Here is a 15,314-nt window from a genome sequence, read left to right as displayed (position 1 = left end):
TCTGCAGTCTTAGGCACAGGAAGCTTTGTGGGCCTCTCTCTGCATTTACCAGATGGTGTGCCACTAGGTCATGGATGGGCAACTGTGGAAGACTAGGTCACATTAGTCCTCCAGAAGGCCTTAGAGGGTCATTCTCTGCACCACTTTCGCTCCCAGAAAAATACCCTAAATGCTTTCTAGGAGACATGGGGACATATTTTGGACCTGCCTGGATCCCAGAGGGTATTTGGGCACATTTCAGGAGGGGGGGAACCACTTGGGCAGTTTTGTCTTGACCCCTGGGGGATTGTGGGGGAACTTGAAACATGGGCCTCTGAGAGGTCTGGGGTCACAAAAACGGTTCTGGGGAGCAGCGTGCCCATGGAGTGCACTTTGCCACTCTGGCATTAAATTTCCCACAATGCATGGGGCCAGCCTAAAACATCTTGCTGCCAGATGCAAGAGCCAACCCAATTGCTAGTTGAACTTTCCTTCAACACTAGCAAAGAGGTAGAGCCCTCCAGCACAACTGATGGCGGGAGGCTGATAGTGGGGGAAAGTGGGAGGGAAAGGCCAAGGAGGTGCAGAAGAACCAGTCAGATGGCTATTAATGCTGCCCACCATCATTCTTTTCTGAAGCAGTTGTCTGACTCTGCCTAAAGGCGGACTTTAATTTCTTCTTTTTTTCTTAGAGAATTTTAAATGTTATTTAGGCCAGTCTTGCTCATACCTGGTCTCCACAAGTGACATAATGGAAAAGTCAAAGTATTTGTATCACTTCTGTGATACAAGGAAATATGTTTTTGAGTGCTCCCATATACACACTGCATTGCAAGTAGAAAACTGGCACAAAACAGAACCTGGATTAGAAACATGATGAATATATGAATTACCTCATACTTAGGTCTGTTCTGCACTACAGAAATAATGCAGCTTGACACTGCTTTAACTGCCATGGCTCAATGCTATGGAGTTCTGGGATGTGTAGCTTTGGCCCGTTACAGACGGGCACTTTAGTACGCGCGGAGTGCGTACTAGGGTTAGGAAGGGGCGGTGCTTCCGCACCCCCTAAGCCTAGTGCGCGCTGTGCACGCACAAAATACCAGCAGCCATTCCACACGGCCGCCGCCATGAGGACGTAACGACCGCGCCGCCTCTATACGGGGCGGCGCGGACGTGACGTCCTTGCTCCGCACCAGGGCGCCTAGTATGTCCTTTCCGCAGAGCAGGAAGGAGCTCCGTTTCGGAGCTCCTTCCTGGTTTGGTCCGCTGGGTGCAGCCTTCACACGGCTGCGCCCAGCAGACCAAAGGAGAAAGGGGCCAAGCGGCCTCTTTCTCCTTCTCCCCGCCACCGCAGGGTGTCCTTGGGGCTTGAAGCTCCAGGGACACCCCTTTTCAGGCTGCGGGGAAGCAGCGTTTTGCCGCTTCCCCGCAGCCTGAAAAGCGGCGGATCGGGGCCTTAGCGGCTGCCATTCTGGCCACTGAGGCCCTGATACACCGGGGAAAGGGGCGGGTGCAGCCCGCCCCAAATGGGCGGTCTGTAACCCGCCTTTGTGAGATATTTAGCCTTCAAGAGCTTTGCTTCCACAGAAAACTACAAATCCCAGAATTCCATAGCAAGGAGCCATGGCAGTTAAAGTAGTGTCAAACTGCATTAATTCTACAGCACAGATTAGACTCGAGTTAAACCATTGTTCTGCCTAGGTAAGTTTTATTGTTTAGTGGTAAATCTGAAGTATAGGCACTCTTCATGGCAGTCCACCAAAGAAAGTCCAAGAATACAAACAGCTACAGAGATTCAGCTCCACCAGAAGCATATCTCCAGCAAAACAAATGGGACTTAATTGTCTATTCAAGTCCAAGTCATTACAAAACATTGTGGATACAACAGGCCTGGCTTGTGGCAATGAATTGTTGCTGGGAAAATCCATTTGCCTCCTCCCAGTGACTGTACAGATTGCAGCTACACTCAGAAGGAACAGGAGAGTCAGAGACAGGTGGCAGATAATGTCACTGTCTGTCCTAATAATAAAGGCTCTGTACTCTGACCCCACAAGCTTAGGCTCGAGTACTCCATTGCTACTCTGACTGGGAGTAATTCCCCAGATCATCTCATTTCTAGAGTACCTCAGACAAGGGAGGGGCATAAATGGATCTCTCTGAAAGGAAAACAGCAGTCCAAGATTTTTGAGGTGATCTAACAGTTATAGGTGTGACTATGACAGAGCAAGGGAGGAAGAGTTACAGAGAACTGTAGAACAAGAGCACATCTGAACACAGGTCTTGTTGAGTGTAGACTTGAGTGGCCTACACTCTAATCTCAGTTTACTGGATAGTCCCGGGTAGGTTGGACTTTCCGTACTCTTTTTATCAGGCTGTTTGCCAAACTAAAATAATAAAGCACTTTGTACATTGTGAGTGCTGTGTAAATGATTCATGTAACTAGATCTGGAAGCAGTGGGTGCCACCATAATTAGTCTAACAAGGGAACTGAAAAATTGGTTCCCTCCTCCACATGTAGGAAACAGAAATAAAGATATTATTTTGCTACACTCTCCACAAAGTGAACTAAGATGGAAAGGTAGTTTTTTCCCCACAGGCTTTGGGAACTTTTAGGGGTGAAACAGGTTGGTTTTCCAGGCCAATAGCTGCACAATCTATACTGGATTGTTGGGCGAAATAGGCCTTTGGTCTGATCCAGGATGGCTCTTCCTCAGATGTCTAATGAAGCTGAACTTTCTGGTCATTGAATTCTGAATATGTCAGATGCAGAACCAGGACAAGCTGCTTTGGTTTAGGCCTTCCTCAACCTGCAGCCCTCCAGATGTTCTGGACATGGAAAAATAGGCAGAAATGATGAGACTGCAGTCCAAAAGATCTGGAGTGCAGCAGATATGGGGAAGTCTGCTTTGATTTTTACCACCAAACTTGGCAAATATAGCAGTTAAACCAGAACTAGATGTTATATGGGGAGAGATATGTTTTTAACCCATTATCTCCAGTGACCATATAGAAAGTGGAGTAATAGCGCTTTAAAGCACAAAATGAGCTATTTGGTAAAGACTACAGAATCCTCCTACCATCACTTTGTTGCATTATCTGACAAAAAAAATCATTGGGAAGATAGCCTGAAGGCAGATAAGCCATGGGAGGAGGGCCACATGCCCCTTTGTCTCCTTAAATCAGACCCTCTTTCTACTAACTTTCTATGTGACTGTGGTATATTTTATTTAAACACAAGATATTTTTGCCATTATGTTTAGTTTGACCTTTAAGCAAACCACTATGAAGCCAATGCAGTGTAGTGGTTAGAGCAGCTTCCCCCAGCTGGTGCCCTCCAGATTTGCTGGAATATAATTCTCATCATCCCCAGCCTACATAACCACCCAACATATCTGGAAGAAACCGGGGAGGTAACAACTTGATCAGCAGTGCCAGATCAAGCCCAAGGAATCCCTGGTTCAAATCCCTACTCAGCCATGAGTAGGTTGATCTACCTTACAGGTCTCTTAAACAAAACATTTGCAGAGAAAAAGAACTTTGTATATTGCTATGAGATTCTTAGCAGTCACATGTTTATATATAAGGACTTCTTCTCTAATGTAATTTAGTAACTCAGTGATTAAAAGAACACACCACTGCTGCTGCTAACAGCATCCTTTTAATTTCAGATGACAACCTTCATATATTTCATGTTATCAACCTTGGCTTTAAAAACATTTCCTTTCTTCATGTTTAGCTTTGACAATTTATATGGAAATTCCCACCCACCCCCTTTTTTTACAGACAGTCACATGTTACCATAATCCAAAATGCTTCCAGGTAGAACACATAAAAGAAAACAAAGCACAGGACTTCTCTCTCTCTCTCTCTGTGCGAAATCTCTTGATCACAGTCACTTCATCCCCCTACATTCAAGAAAGCAAATTCTAGATCACAAAAGCTTATACCATAATAAATCTGGCTGCCTTTAAGGTGCCATAACACACTGTTGTTTGGGCTACAACTGACAAACATGGCTACCTCTTGGGTTGGGAAAAATGTGTTTTCCAGATGTTGTTGGATTGCGTTTCCCATCAGTTCTAGCCTGCATAGCCAATGGTGAGTGTTCATGGGAGCTGGAGTCCAACAACACCTGAAAGAACATCTTTTCTCCATCTTTCCTTCAGGTCTTCACAGTCCATCCTTTTCACTGGTCTCCCCTTCATCTTTTTAGTACAAGCCCTTTTCCCACTACTCCTGTGTCACACCTGCAACTGGAAAGGTCTTTGATACTTTCAAGATCCCTGACAGAATCAAACAAGTTGGAACCTATTAGGAAATCACCCAGTCAATTCTTGTTCCACATATTAATGTTTTCCCTGTTTCCTTCCCCATGGTCGCATAATTCGGACTCCTGAATGGCAAAGGCAGATAGCCAGAGCGAAGAGGGATGCCTATAGACTAGCTCTCACTAGATTATTCAGGCAAGTGAGCCAAGCTACATCCTAATAAAGGAATACAAGAAAAGTTACTCTTTGAATCATATTCTTTAAATATGGTTAGAGTCTTCAAACAAAGCACATTCTTCCCTCAGTAAAATCTTATGCATGTTTACTTGGAATTAAGTGCCACCTTGTTCAACAGGGCTTACTTCCATGTAAGTGTAGGCAGGGCAGCAGCCTCACTAAGCTGTCTGGAAAAATCATTTTGCTGAGACACATCAGCTCCTCCAGCATTCTCTTTTAAGCTGTGTGTATTCCAGAGGCCACAGAGGAAGAAATATTAATAACAACAAAACAAAGAAACAAACTGAACATAAATATGGTACTCTGCTGTGCCCTCTGAACAGAAAAATAACTTGGCATCCTTCATAAATGTACTGAGGTGTCTTGAGCCCAGCGATATTCTCTCTTTCTGTAACACAAACAGCTGGTTTCATACTTTTTGTTAGATAATTAATGAGTGGTAGTTTATTATCTGGTACTCATTTTCTCATACCTAGTGCATTCCAAATAGCAAAGAGGATTATCTGCCCCAACATTAGTTCTGCTTAAGTTTTAAATTAATATATTTCTTTGCTTCTTGCTTGCCCCAAAGAGACTGTTTGGTGATATTGCTTGGAAAGACCAGAAGCCTTGCCATTCAGTCTAGCAGGACTACTTAGATTTTTATGAATGATACTGAAAAAGTAAATACAGGAAATGGTGGTGTCTGGATGTGTCTATAAAGGTAAAGATATTCCCCTTTGACAAGGTTGTCAAGTCATGCCCAACTGTAGGGGGCAGTGATCATCTCCGTTATTAAGCTGAAAAGCCAGCATTGTCAAAGAAACTCTGTGATCACGTGGCCAGCATGACTGCACAGAATGCCGTTTCCTTCCCACTGATGTGGTACTTATGTATCTACTTGCACTTTTACATGCTTTCAAACTACTAGGTTGGCAGAACTAGGACTAGTGACAGGAGCTCACTCTGTCATGCAGCACCTGGACCTCCAACTGCCAACCTGCCGATCTTGCAATCATCAGAGTCACCATCTTAACTGCTGCGCCACCGCGTCTCACAAAGATGTGTGTATACCAGATGATATTATGACCTTCACCAGATGAAATTATGACCTTCATGGTTTTAAAAAGCTAAGACCGACATACAATTATGCTCCTTTGCATGGTTTCATGTCCAGATGAGGATGCCCCACACAAGATCACAGAGATTTGTGGGAATTATTCACTCACCTGGGAGCATCAAAGCTGTCATAGGAACCCACTGTATAGTGCCTGAAGAGTCGCTTGGCTTTGTCACTACGGCTTTCTGTGAAGGAAAAAGCAGATGGGGTGTGAATTAGGAATGGGGTTTTGGTACACACAATCATATTTTTTTTCAATTGAACGACCTTCCATTCTTATTACCACTTCCTCTAGCAGCCACTGAGTGGCAGCACATGTTTTAGTGCCCATGAGGTCTGCCTGTTCCAGAAAAGGAAGAGGTCTTTATGAAAAGGAAGAAGAGGCAGCCACAAAGCAGAGGGAAAAGGAGAAAAAACTAATTATATATGTTCCATTTATCCTATCCTATTTTATAATAAAGCACTGCCATGACCCTATTTTGTCTCTATTTGTGTTTTTCTGATGTTTGGGGGATGCTTCTTTTATATTTGCTATTACTGCAAGTGTACATTGTGTAAGGCACCACGGACACTGATTGATGGTTAATCATTATCATTACTCTAAAGATTGTCTCTAAAAGTCTTTAAAAAAATTAGAGTTGCATAGGACATCAAAAGAAACTCTTCACATTACTTTTGAAATGTAACTTTGCTACAACTTTACTACCCCCCCCCCAAAGGGAACAAATTGCATGTACTTGCAATACTTTTGATTCTCTTTTCAAGCTATTGATGGGTTAGGGACTCTGAAGGTTGTAGTTAAAAATATATATATTTTCCAAGTTCTGCTGTGGAATTACCGTAGAGATATAGCACACTTTAGGAGGATGAAAAGATGCTATCAACCCTCCACTAGCCAATTCAGGCTTTTATGGGTTGATTTATAAGGTGGTGGTGGTAACAACAACAACAACAACAACAACAACAGCAGCAACAATGCTTTAGTCCCTTCTGCCACCCTACACCTCTTTCAGTAAGAGAACTGCTTCTTATCTGTACTGGGCAATGGGAATTTCAAGTGCACAGGCTGCCACTTTGCACTTTGCAGGTGTGAGGTTCATTTTGATCTGTTAAGTGTAAAAACATATTGTAGGACAAATTCTACTTGTTTGGTATTGCACCCTTTTTGCTTTTGAACCACATCATCTGATCCAGGATGGGGATAGAGGTGTTTCCAGACATAGGACATCTAGAGCCTTATCACATGAGAAAAGAAAGCTAAAACGGCATGGGACAGTAGCGGCTTTCCTGTGCCTCTCCATATGCCATCGTAGCACCTCCATTCTCTTCTGAGGAAGACTGTTACGTGCCTTTTGCTGAATGAATTTTTCCAGTGCTTTAAAAGACATGCTTTTACTACCATCCCCCTCAGGAAGAGAACAGAAGTACTACGGTGTCATGCATGCGATAAGGCTCCTAGTGTTATAGATTAAAATTCACTGTGTAGCAATTCTGTCTTCTCCTTAACATTCTTTTAAAAGAAAAGAGGCAGAAGAAGAGTAAAAACAAAAACAAAAAAAAAACAAAAAAAAAATGAGGGGGGGGGGTTTACAGGTGGAAAACATCATTGTCTGGGCTCCCCTATAGAAAACTGTGTTTCAGACAGGGTGACTGCGGGTTCAAATCTTCTTTGAAATCACCCAAGGTCAAATCTCTCTTTGTTCTTGCTTGAACACAAAGTGGTAATGTGTAGACTGCTTCTCTTCAAGGCCTCTTTGCTGGTAAGTCAGTTTTGAACCGTAATTATGATACAGTGCTCAAGAAGAAAGCCAGTGTAATTTTTAAAATAGTCTGTTCAATAACCTTACATTAAAGAAAAAGGGAAACAGTTTGGGTCAGTTTACTAACACAACCTGCTTTAGAAGTCAGTGCAAGGGGGCTTCCAGATGGAGGACTCCTAGTTTTGCCAGTCCAAACACACTGCATAGATATCCTTGCCTTTCCCTCCCTAGTGTGTGTGGGTAGATATGTGTGTATGTGCATGCATGGATGTAAAGAAAAAAGAGTGGGAAAGTACAGGAGATGAAGGGCCTCACCCCTGTAAAATTCAGTAACTATTCTGTAAAATTCTGTGACTAGCCAATTAAAGCTTCATCTCAAAGCATCCCAAGGTAAGTTACTGTAGTTGTTTTAAATATAGCATGTGGAGAAAAGTTTCAGTGATGTTAACTTCACTGTGTATGTGTATAGTACACATGAGTATAGGAGTATGACAAGTACAGTAAATGTTCTGGATTTTTGTTGTTGGTTTTTTTTGTGAAACACAGAAGGGTACATGTAATTGAAAAGGAAACTACATATATGTCAAGAAAGGCTGGAAGTGAAATGCATTCAGCAACTTGAGGAAATATACCCAATTTAAATCACTGCATCTATCTTTAGTGACATTTGTTTGTGCACAAAAACATTTCATGGCAAACATGATGGTATGATGACAGAATGCAGGGCAGGGAATCATAAAATCCTAGATTCTTCCATCTGGAAGGGGCTGGAAGGACCATCTATTCAAACCCTCTACCAAAATAATCTCCAGTAGAAGAAAGGCAGGAACTGAATGTATTGAGAGATAGTAATTCCCCATAGGAGAGTGCCCTAGTACTTGGGTGGCATGGAAAAAAGATGAAAAGGGGGGGGGGGGGAGCCAGATCTTGAAAAGAAAATCTGTAATGAGATCATTGAAATAATACACACACACACACACACACACACACACACACACACACACGTATAAATCTAGAAATTTTAGTCAAAAAATTGACCCCAAAAAACCTGGGTCAACTTATCCATGGGTCAAAACTCTTATCAAACTCTTATCAAATAAGGAACCATCCCCTTCTCTTAGTCGAGTGGCTAAAAGTGAATGCTTAGCCTATCTCAGGAGAACCTAAAAGATGTACTTCTCCTCTCTATTCTATCTGCTGGGGTACTGCTTCTGGCCTTTTTTAAATATGGTGGGAAAATAGCAGTCATAGTTCCCTCTTCACCCATCTAGGCTTTAGGGTGAACACAAACAGTTATGCCTGACAGAATTTTGTAAGTTCTTTGGCCTTATTTTCCTTTGCTTTGTCCTTTACATAATTTTTTACATGCCCTTAAGTTTTACCCTTGACGTATCCACTGGTCATATCAAAAACTATAATTTTAGCCACAAAACCTGCCCTTGACTTATACATGAGGTTGACTTATAGTCAAGTATATATGGTAAATGAAGCATAATTTCATATTGTATTCCAATTGTTCCTCCACTCAGTGGCCTTTTTGGTTCATACATTTTTAATACACACACATGGAAATGCAACATCCAAAGGGGGGGGGGGCTGCATGTTATTCATTGGAAAAAAAAGAACTGTCTGCATTGATTATTAATTAATGTTCAAGCCGAATAGTGGGTGTAGGAAAGGCTGGTAATACTGAATAGCAGAAAAAATGAAATAGGCCTGTGGGGATGCCAGCCCCAAGAAAATCAGGAATAGAAGTGGGATCTGCAACAGAAAGTTTCAGTGGTGTGTTGCTAATTCAGGATAATACTGCACCAAAGGTTCTACTAAGAATATTTTCAGCACATTTGTTACTTTAAAGGTGGATTCATTAAAACACATAAAAAGACACACACACATACAAAGAGAAAACACCACAGTATTTATAGGATGGAGACATTCTTTAAAGATTGAGAGGAAGGAAACAAGGGCATCTTAGGTTTAATGTCTGGTAGCAAATAATTCTTTCCTCACTTGTCATTCTCTTCCTTCTAAAAACGTTTTTTTCCCTGCTGTGGCAAGTGGCAGCAACATTCAAGGGCCATTTACCTGACACAATATTTCTATCCAGGGATGTTATGGCATGATGTATTTGTTCTTACAGGGGCATTGTTGAAAGAAATGGCTGGCCCTGCCAATCAAATGAAGGCAGCCATTTTGTCTCCAACACTGCCCCAGAAGGATGCTATGTAGTAGATAGTAGCCTGTAGTATCCTTCTGTGAAGAGCCTATCAAGGGAAAATGGCCAAGGAATGCAGCTGTTTACTGACACAACATAATATTTTCTTTTAAAAGAAAGAACATGGAGAGAGGTAAGGACTGGGAGGATTATTGTATGGCAGTTTCCTACTACTGATACAGTTAAAATAATTTGTCCATGCCAACTCTGACAAGTTTAAAAAGTGCCTTCTCATGTTCACAGCAAGAAAATGAGATTGCCAAGATAAGAAGCTACTTTTGGCTTAGTGCTCTTTCAGGGTTGCAGACACCATGCTAGCTCCTAGGATGTTTTTTCAAGTTGGCTCTGACTTAAGGAGACCCTCTCATAGGGTTTTCAGAAGATGTTTTTTCAGAGGAAGTCTACAATTGCTTTCCTTTAAGACTTAGAGAGAGAGAGTAACTTGTCAAAGGAACAAAGCAGACTGGAATCTTGGAGTGACCTCTGGCCACTTCAGCCCCGATTAGACCCTGATTGGCTGGGGATTGCCGCAACCGGATGGCCCACTCTGAAAGTGGGCCAGCACTGCGGTCCCAAATGAATTGCCGGCAGGAGCGTTACTGCTCCCTTTTCTGGCAGCTTCGGGCCGCCTTAGGCAGCCTTGGAATGGCCATGCCCCTGAAGCAGCCAGAAGCCACACGTTTTGGCCTGTCTGCTTTGGGCCCAAATCACCTAGTGAGTTTCCATGGCTGAGCAGGGATTAGAACCCTGATTTCCCAGACTTCTTATCCAACACTCAAACCACTATACCACATTTACTCTCTCTCTCTTCCAGGATACTCTGTTTCCAGTTCTCTTGGCATTCCATTTTTCCTACTCAGATTATCAGCATTAAATAGCCATTAAATATGCTCAGTTCTCACTGGTCTCTTTTTGGATTTCCTCATGTGCCATTTGAGGTGAGTAGTTCTGCAAAGAGATATTAGAAGACAGTTTTCCTCAGGCTTGCCAATTCCTCTTTGTGCACAAATAGTCCCATTTTGGCTACATAAGAGAATTAGTTTGTTATTCAGAATCTGGCTAGTAGGTTTGCTATATTAGGGTCTGTGTATATTGGAACACCTACCTTGCTTCCCTTCCTGTGACTTGTTGGGCACTTCCTCCACACAGTCTGAGGGGAACCAGCCTACACGACCCTTGACCTGTCCCTCCCAGAAGCCGCCTTCCCCGACACTCAGCACTGAAAAGAAGACAGGCATTGTTAGGGGCGTAAACATGCTATGTACAAAAGTGGGGCAACCATTCACCTTACTCAGAGTCAGCATGGTGTGAGAAAACCAAGACTGAATCTCCACCCACAACAGAGGCATATCCACAACCCCTTGGCTTAACTTCTAGACAAAAGAGCTGAATCTTATGTGTTGATGTCTTTTAGTAGTTGCTCTGGACATTTTGAAAGCCAGCACAAGAAAATCTTGTCCTGACCATGTCTTAAATATTCTCTGCATTTGGAGATGCTACTAACAAAACTGATGAACAAACACACTTAAGCTGTATTGAGCCACGCAGTATGGAACTGACCCAAGGTCAGCTGAAGGCCTTCTTGGTCACCTGCCAAGGACTCATCACTGCTGCCTTTTTGTAGCGCCTTTGAAATTAACTGAACAAAAAAAGTTGTGACATAGGCTTTTGTAGACTTAGTCTACTTGCATCTGAGGAAGTAAACCAAGGCGTGGTACACAGGGTGCAAAAGCACCATGCTGGCACTGTACTAGGGTTAAGGGACCGTGCAGCAACCGCACAGTCCCTAACCCTAGTATGGTGTGGTGCCGTAACAATGGCAGTGCCCTGTATACATGGGTACTGCCATTATTACTCAAGCGCTGTGCAGTGTCCACACGTGGCACTTATATAACCAGTGCACCAGTGACACACTTGTTACGCCACCCCTGTGGCCTTAAAAGAACCTGCTTGCAGGTTTGCAGGTTCTTTTTCCTCCACAGGGAAGCCGCGTGGTTTGGCGGCTGCAGCTTCCCTGCGGATGAAAAAACACCACCGCCACTCCAGACCATCAATAAGGTATGTACCGTCCCCAAGTCCACAAAAGCCTATGGTACAATTTCTTTCACTCAGTCTCAAAGGTGCTACAAGGTACCTTTTTACAGTATTACTTCTGCCACTATTATGTCCTTTCTTTCACTTGTTGGCCTCACATCTAGAGGTGGCTGGTTGCTTCCATGTAAAAGTGCTCTGGGTTTGGTCCCAACTTTAAAGGCAGTATCAAAGCAATGAATCTGTTTTACTGAACAGGGTTAAACAACTTAGGTAACTCTTTTTAGGCTTGAACTTAAATCAAGAAAAGATTCACTGCCACCACTAGGCACATTCCCCCAGTCCACAAAAATAAAAGGGAGACAGGAAGAACAGCATGCCGAGGGCCTGCCAAGCAACATTTGCTCCTGCAACTGTTTAAAGATGTGGGAGTCCTGACCTTTTATTTCCATCTAGCCATTCAACTACAAGATCATGTCCACCTCATCCTGGCATTATATGTATTCTCAGACCATCAATGAAATCAAAGCCCTTACCTCAGGAAAATTAGGCTTGTTGTCTCTCTTACTTTCATCCCACACACAGTTATTTGTGTGCTGTATATTTTCATGAGATCTTCTAAGACTTGCTGCTAATAAATGTTTAATTTTGGGAAAACATTTTCAAAAGTCACATAGCTACCAACCACAAATTTGGTGCCTTCAAGTTTCAATACACTGACTTTCCAAGCAGTGTTGCTTACATTTGTGACTGAAGTTTGAACTAAATGTCTCATCTACTTATGTCCTCCTAAAGAAGTCAACTAAACAGTCTTCCACTTTGCTGGGTATAATCTACAACAGTGGTTCTCAGCCTTTGGTCCTCCAGATGTTTTTGGTTTCAGCTCCTAGAAATTCTGACCATTGACCACTGACCATTGTAGACTAGGTCATCTGAGAGTTTAAGTCCAAAACATCTGAGAGACCACATTTTGAGAACTATGTTGTTCTACAAAATTCTACATGATTCGAGACCAGATTGTCTGGAAAATGATATTTTCCCATACACATCCAGGTTTTAAGAAGTTCTTCTTTCAACATCTGAACATATTTGGTGGAAACTGAACAGAAGGCTTACAGAAGGCTGCCTTTAGGCTCTGGAATAGTTTGCCAAAGGAACCCCAACTGGGTCCATCTCTAATGACCTTCTACTGGCAGGCAAGTCCATTGACTGGCATCCTGTTAGTTAACAATGTCACAGGTTAGACTTAGGACATTGTAACTGCTTTATATTCTCATTTGCAAATGCAAATGACCCTGAAATCCACCTTAAAAGCCCATTAGCCATCCAGAGCTGTTCTTCTGGTGCTTGGACAGGGCGCTGAAGGATGTGGCCAGCCCTCTCTCAGCAGCAAGCGATGCTGCAAGGAGTAGAAGCAAAGACCCTATCAGAACCCATTGTAATTCTTCATTGCAGCATCCTGCACTACACTGCTCACCAACAGAACAGATTTTCATTGCTCTGGATAGCTGACTGGCTTTTAAAGTGGATTTCAGAGGTTGGATGGGGAGTTAAAACAGCTACAATATATAGTGGCTACATGTTTGATACACGATCTTGGCCACTGTTATTTAGAAAGGCCTGTTGTCCCTAAATTGACTTATAACCTAGATGCTGTAACTGGTCTTAGCTAATTTTTATTGATGTTGACAATCTTTGTTTTTATATTTTTTAAAAAAGCTTTGTACTTCTATTGCTTCACAGATATTGTACTGTATTTGTATTACTGACAGAGCACCATTTGGAAAAAAGTTGAGCTACAAAATTAAAAGCATAACATCAGTCAGGCATCTAAATTGCTATTTATGAATCCTTTGCAATTATTTAAACCTTTCCCCATGTTACTATTTAATAGATGCCACCCTGTCATACAAGATCAGGTGACTATGTTGCTCTGAGTGGCCTGGTTTTAATAAAATTCTTGCATCTGTAATAAAGTTGTTAATAATACTAGTGCATGTCTCCTTATATAGGTTTCATTGGCTATTCTCTACATATACACTCGGCCCCCGGGTTACGAAAATAATCCGTTCCGGCGCCATTTTCGTAACCCGGAAGTCTTCGTAAGCCGAGAAACCCATAGGCGCTAATGGAGGGAAGCCGCGATTTGGTGCGAAATAGCGCCAAAAAGCACCAAAAGGTTATTCGTAACCCGGAATAACCTTCGTAACCCGGAAATAATTTTTATTTTTTTTTTTTCGTAACCCGAAAAGTTCGTATCCCGGCGCGTTCGTAACCCGAGGTATGAGTGTATTAATTATTTTAGGGCAGGATGGTATAACTTTAAGACCTCAACCTAATTTCAAAACCCTCTGAAAGATCTCAGTTCAGACCTTTGGCAAGTGTGATCTGTTCCCCTTGATAACCCACTGGGCAGAAAGGGAGAGGGAGATAGAAAATCAATTTAGTAGGGCAGAAAGAGAGAGAGAGAACAAGAGAGAGGGAACACAGAATACTTTTGACTCTGACTGTGCTCAACACTGGCTTGGTTCCACTCATCAGAAAAAAAGACTCCTTGCTTGGTTTAAGTAGTGCTCATTTCCCTTCTATCCGCCCTGCTCAGGACAACTTTACTGGAACACAAAAGCAACTTTCTAATGCATATGCCTTTGAAGCATCTTCCAGAGCAATGACCGTTAAAAGACTGTGGTAGTTATAGAAGAGAGCACAATTGTGGCGTCTGATACAACGTAACTGAAGAATCACTGTTCTAGAATGTCTCAGGCCAATTACGGCACCACGAGTACCCTTTTATTTCTCTCCTGTCCCTTTAATAGAGGAGGGATTGTAGCTCAGTGATAAGAATACATGGCTTGCGTGCAGATGGTCCCAGCTTCAATCCTGGCATCTTCATCTAAAGTATCAGGTAACAGGTAAAGCAAAAAATCTCTGCTGGAGATCCTGAAAAGCTGCTGCAAATCAGAGTAGACAGTACTGAACTAAATGGACAAACTCTCTAACCTCAAAGCAGGCAGCTACATTCAGAAGAAGATTAGAAGGTGATATTTTTAAAAAGCAATTAGTTACAGTTGTAACTAATAATTGGTGGGTTGAGAGGCAATAAATACATGCCTTAAATTAAGTAAATAAATTATAGTTCTGAGACTCCAACCCTAAACATAGTTATTGAATGCTACAAGCTGCTGGCCTGTGATACAGAACCCACTCTCCCCCCATCCGTTTTGCTGTTCATTGTCACCACAGAACCCTAAGCAACAGTGTCAGGCATAGCCTGAGCCAGCACATGAACCACATGATGGTCCTCCTCTACTACTTACTATTAATAGAGGACAAATCTACATAACTATAAAAATAACTAAAGACTTACAGTTACACTGCAAAAGAAGTCGGGTTGCCTCTCATTAATTGATAATTGCAATGGAATGTAGACACTGTATACCTTTTTAACTGGGAAAAAATGAATTCATTACAAGTAACTAGTTATTTATAAGTGATTAATTCCAAGCTCTGAATGTAACAGATGAATCTTATTTCACAATTCAAATACACAATTCTTCAACAAACTTCTGACCTGGAAATTCTTCTCTGGACACAAACACACACAATTAGAGACCACAAACCACTCACATGTGGCTGACAGATGTACACCAAGACGTTCTAGACACCAACTAAAGACAGAACACAGCAACACAAAACAAGCCTCACAGTCACCAAGACTCTCA

General features: G+C 42.3%; 1 protein-coding gene across 6 annotated transcripts in view; it reads right to left on the bottom strand.

The window, feature by feature from the left end:
* SHANK1 (SH3 and multiple ankyrin repeat domains 1) overlaps positions 1-15,314 on the bottom strand; it is a 116,025-nt gene that overhangs the window by 40,254 nt on the left and 60,457 nt on the right. For all 6 annotated transcript variants that reach the window (XR_016281869.1, XR_016281868.1, XM_089531503.1 and 3 more), the window contains exons 13-14: positions 10,667-10,780; positions 5,696-5,771 (exon numbers count right to left, since the gene is read on the bottom strand). Coding sequence is in view for 4 of the 6 variants with exons in the window: in XM_089531503.1 (XP_089387629.1) it covers positions 5,696-5,771; positions 10,667-10,780 (190 nt within the window). In the remaining 2 variants the exon portion in view is untranslated. The remainder of the gene's footprint in view (positions 1-5,695; positions 5,772-10,666; positions 10,781-15,314) is intronic.

This window comes from Sceloporus occidentalis, unplaced genomic scaffold (genome assembly GCF_023333645.1).
Source record: "Sceloporus occidentalis isolate IW3139 unplaced genomic scaffold, rSceOcc1.0.p SCAF_7, whole genome shotgun sequence".
In the NCBI taxonomy this organism is placed as follows: Eukaryota; Metazoa; Chordata; class Lepidosauria; order Squamata; family Phrynosomatidae; genus Sceloporus; species Sceloporus occidentalis.
Note: the sequence above shows the minus strand (reverse complement) of the source record. Positions and strands in the feature narration are given on the sequence as shown.